The sequence below is a fragment of the Etheostoma spectabile genome, chromosome 19, assembly GCF_008692095.1.
Source record: "Etheostoma spectabile isolate EspeVRDwgs_2016 chromosome 19, UIUC_Espe_1.0, whole genome shotgun sequence".
NCBI classification, from domain to species: Eukaryota; Metazoa; Chordata; class Actinopteri; order Perciformes; family Percidae; genus Etheostoma; species Etheostoma spectabile.
The window spans coordinates 11,222,342-11,224,918 of record NC_045751.1 but is presented as its reverse complement, the minus strand read 5'-3'; the positions used below and the strand labels follow the sequence as shown (position 1 = coordinate 11,224,918).

Genomic DNA, 2,577 nt, shown 5'->3' with positions numbered 1-2,577 from the left:
GGACCAGTGAGTAAAGTGGGCGGGCCAGTGAGTAAAGTGGGCGGGCAAATGAGTAAAGTGGGCGGGTCAATGAGTAGAGTGGGCAGATCAGTGAGTAAAGTGGGCGGATCAGTGAGTAAAGTGGGCGGGTCAGTGATTAAAGTGGGCGGGTCAATGATTAAAGTGGGCGGGTCAATGAGTAAAGTCGGTGGGTCAGTGAGTAAAGTGGGCGGGCCAGTGAGTCAAGTGGGCGGGGCAGTGAGTCAAGTGGGCGGGCCAGTGAGTCAAGTGGGCGGTCCTGGCCCATTACTGACTACCGCCTGATACATACACAAAGATATTAAACATTAAGATGAGAGAAACAATAACTACAGAAACAAATATATACAATATAGTATAGTGTAGTGTTTTGTATATGAAAAAGGAGGTTGAAAAAAAATATTTACATGTATAGCATGTGCAATGGGCAGACAAAGTATAAAGTATAGTATAGATAAAGTATTCAGTAACTACCCGCTGTATAATGAAATACACAATGCTTGTGTTCTACAGGTGGACCAGGATTTTCAGGTCAGAAAGGCATCGCCGGTCTCCCTGGTGATTCCGGGCTACCAGGATCAGATGGACGACCCGGACTCCCCGGACCACCAGGTACCAACACACACCCCCATGCACACATACACACATACATGAATACACGCTTACTTGTGCAAGGGGATTCCTAACGGGCTGTTTCCGCTGTGCTGCAGGTCCCAAAGGAGATCCCGGCATCCCAGGAGGCCCTGGAGGTCCTGGGCTTTCAGGAGCTAAGGGCGGAATGGGAGAAATGGGATTTCCAGGTGAGTTTGAACTCAAAGGGGATTCGTGGTCACTGAGGCTTCATTCACACAACAATGTTTTGGTTAAAAGACTGAGGAAAAACTGACTTTTTGTTCTAATACGTACTTTGAACTGCGCGGTGCGGGAAAGTTGATTGCGATATACGATCTCAACGCTAGATGGGAGAAATTCCTACACATTGGAGCTTTAAATTAAACTGATGATTGGTAGCATTGTAAAGTTTCTAGCCAATTTGGCCGCTGATGAATGAGGCGAAGCGTCTTTTTGAATCGTCCGGCTACAAAAACAATGCGACAAGTGTTGCCAGATTGGTCGATTTATTAAAAATACCAAACGTGTTTTGGTATTTTTGTGTCTCTGGCTTGGAAACGTAATCTTTATCCACCAACAGTGCTTGGAGAACTAATCCTACATTTCCCATGAACATTAAGTCCTGGCGCGGCAGACACCCGTTGGCTACGGGCCAAGCGTGCATGGTATCGATTACGAGCTACGCTACAATGGAGAAGACTAACGGAACCGAGCCAGTGGCTAGTGGCAAATCTGATTGGCTGGTTACTTTAAAAATCTACGAGCCATGTTGGCTGGTGATCAAAAAAGTTCATTTTAAACGCACATGCCCAGTGTGTGTGTGAATGGTCATGTGATTCTGCTACTGGGGCAAAAACTCGTTTTTTTTTTTTCTCAAAAAGCCAATTAAACATGAAAACGTAGCAGTGTAGATGTCGCCTGAAAGCTGTTCTGTGCCAGTTAGTTGATTGAACATGTTTCCTCGTTTTTCTCGTGTATTGGCTCCCAGGTGATACCCAATCAGCAGAGACGTGTTTGTAAACTCACTGTAATAAAAAGGCAGGGAGTCTCGCACCCAAGAGGGTGTTTAACCCCCCCCCCGTTTCAGTCTAGAAAAACGTTTTTTTCAGGGCTGAACGTGGCCCTGATTTCTTTTTCATAAACGCTGATGTCACGCTTTGATGATGTCACAGGTCCGTCAGGGCAGAAGGGTCTACCAGGTCAGCCAGGTCGGCCTGGATCCCCGGGACAGCCAGGAGGACCCGGTTTCCCTGGGGCCAAAGGTGAACCAGGCTCTGCTGGAGTCGGACCACCGGGATTGTCTGGACCCAAGGTACAGACCCGACTCAAACACTGACACGTCTTACATCAGAAAAGCTTGTGTGTAGCGCTGGAACATTTTCAAATTTTGCTGTACACATAATTGTCTCTGAAAGTCAAATCTAAAAATATTTATTATATGTGTTACTTTTTAAAAACGAATCCCAGCATCCATCTTTTGGTTAAGTCGTTGTTATGTAATCCAGATAATGTCGTAACACAGGTACACAGCCTATAAAGTAAACCACACCTCTTTATTATCATTACATTACATTACATTACAATCCATGTAATTTAGCTGCCTCTTTTATCCAAAGCGTCTTACAATTGCTATATGTGCTATATATGCTCCAAGTCGCACGCCTCTGGAGCAACTATAGGTCAAAGGGATGCTATGTAGTTTTGGCCATTTCTTTGCTGTTTTCTTGCATGCTTCTCTATAGAGTTCACCTACAGGTTTCTCTATAGTGCTCCCCTACAGGCTTCTCTATAGTGCTCCCCTACAGGCTTCTCTATAGTGCTCCCCTATAGGCTTCTCTATAGTGCTCCCCTACAGGCTTCTCTATAGTGCTCCCCTACAAGTTTCTCTATAGAACTCCCCTACAGGTTTTTATATATAGCTCTCCTTCAGGGTTCTCTATAGAACAC

General features: G+C 45.4%; 1 protein-coding gene across 3 annotated transcripts in view; it reads left to right on the top strand.

Annotated features, from left to right (window-relative positions):
- col4a5 (collagen, type IV, alpha 5 (Alport syndrome)) overlaps positions 1-2,577 on the top strand; it is an 82,680-nt gene that overhangs the window by 56,013 nt on the left and 24,090 nt on the right. For all 3 annotated transcript variants that reach the window (XM_032499377.1, XM_032499378.1, XM_032499379.1), the window contains 3 exons: positions 532-630; positions 729-818; positions 1,803-1,942. In XM_032499377.1, coding sequence (XP_032355268.1) covers positions 532-630; positions 729-818; positions 1,803-1,942 — 329 coding nt within the window. The remainder of the gene's footprint in view (positions 1-531; positions 631-728; positions 819-1,802; positions 1,943-2,577) is intronic.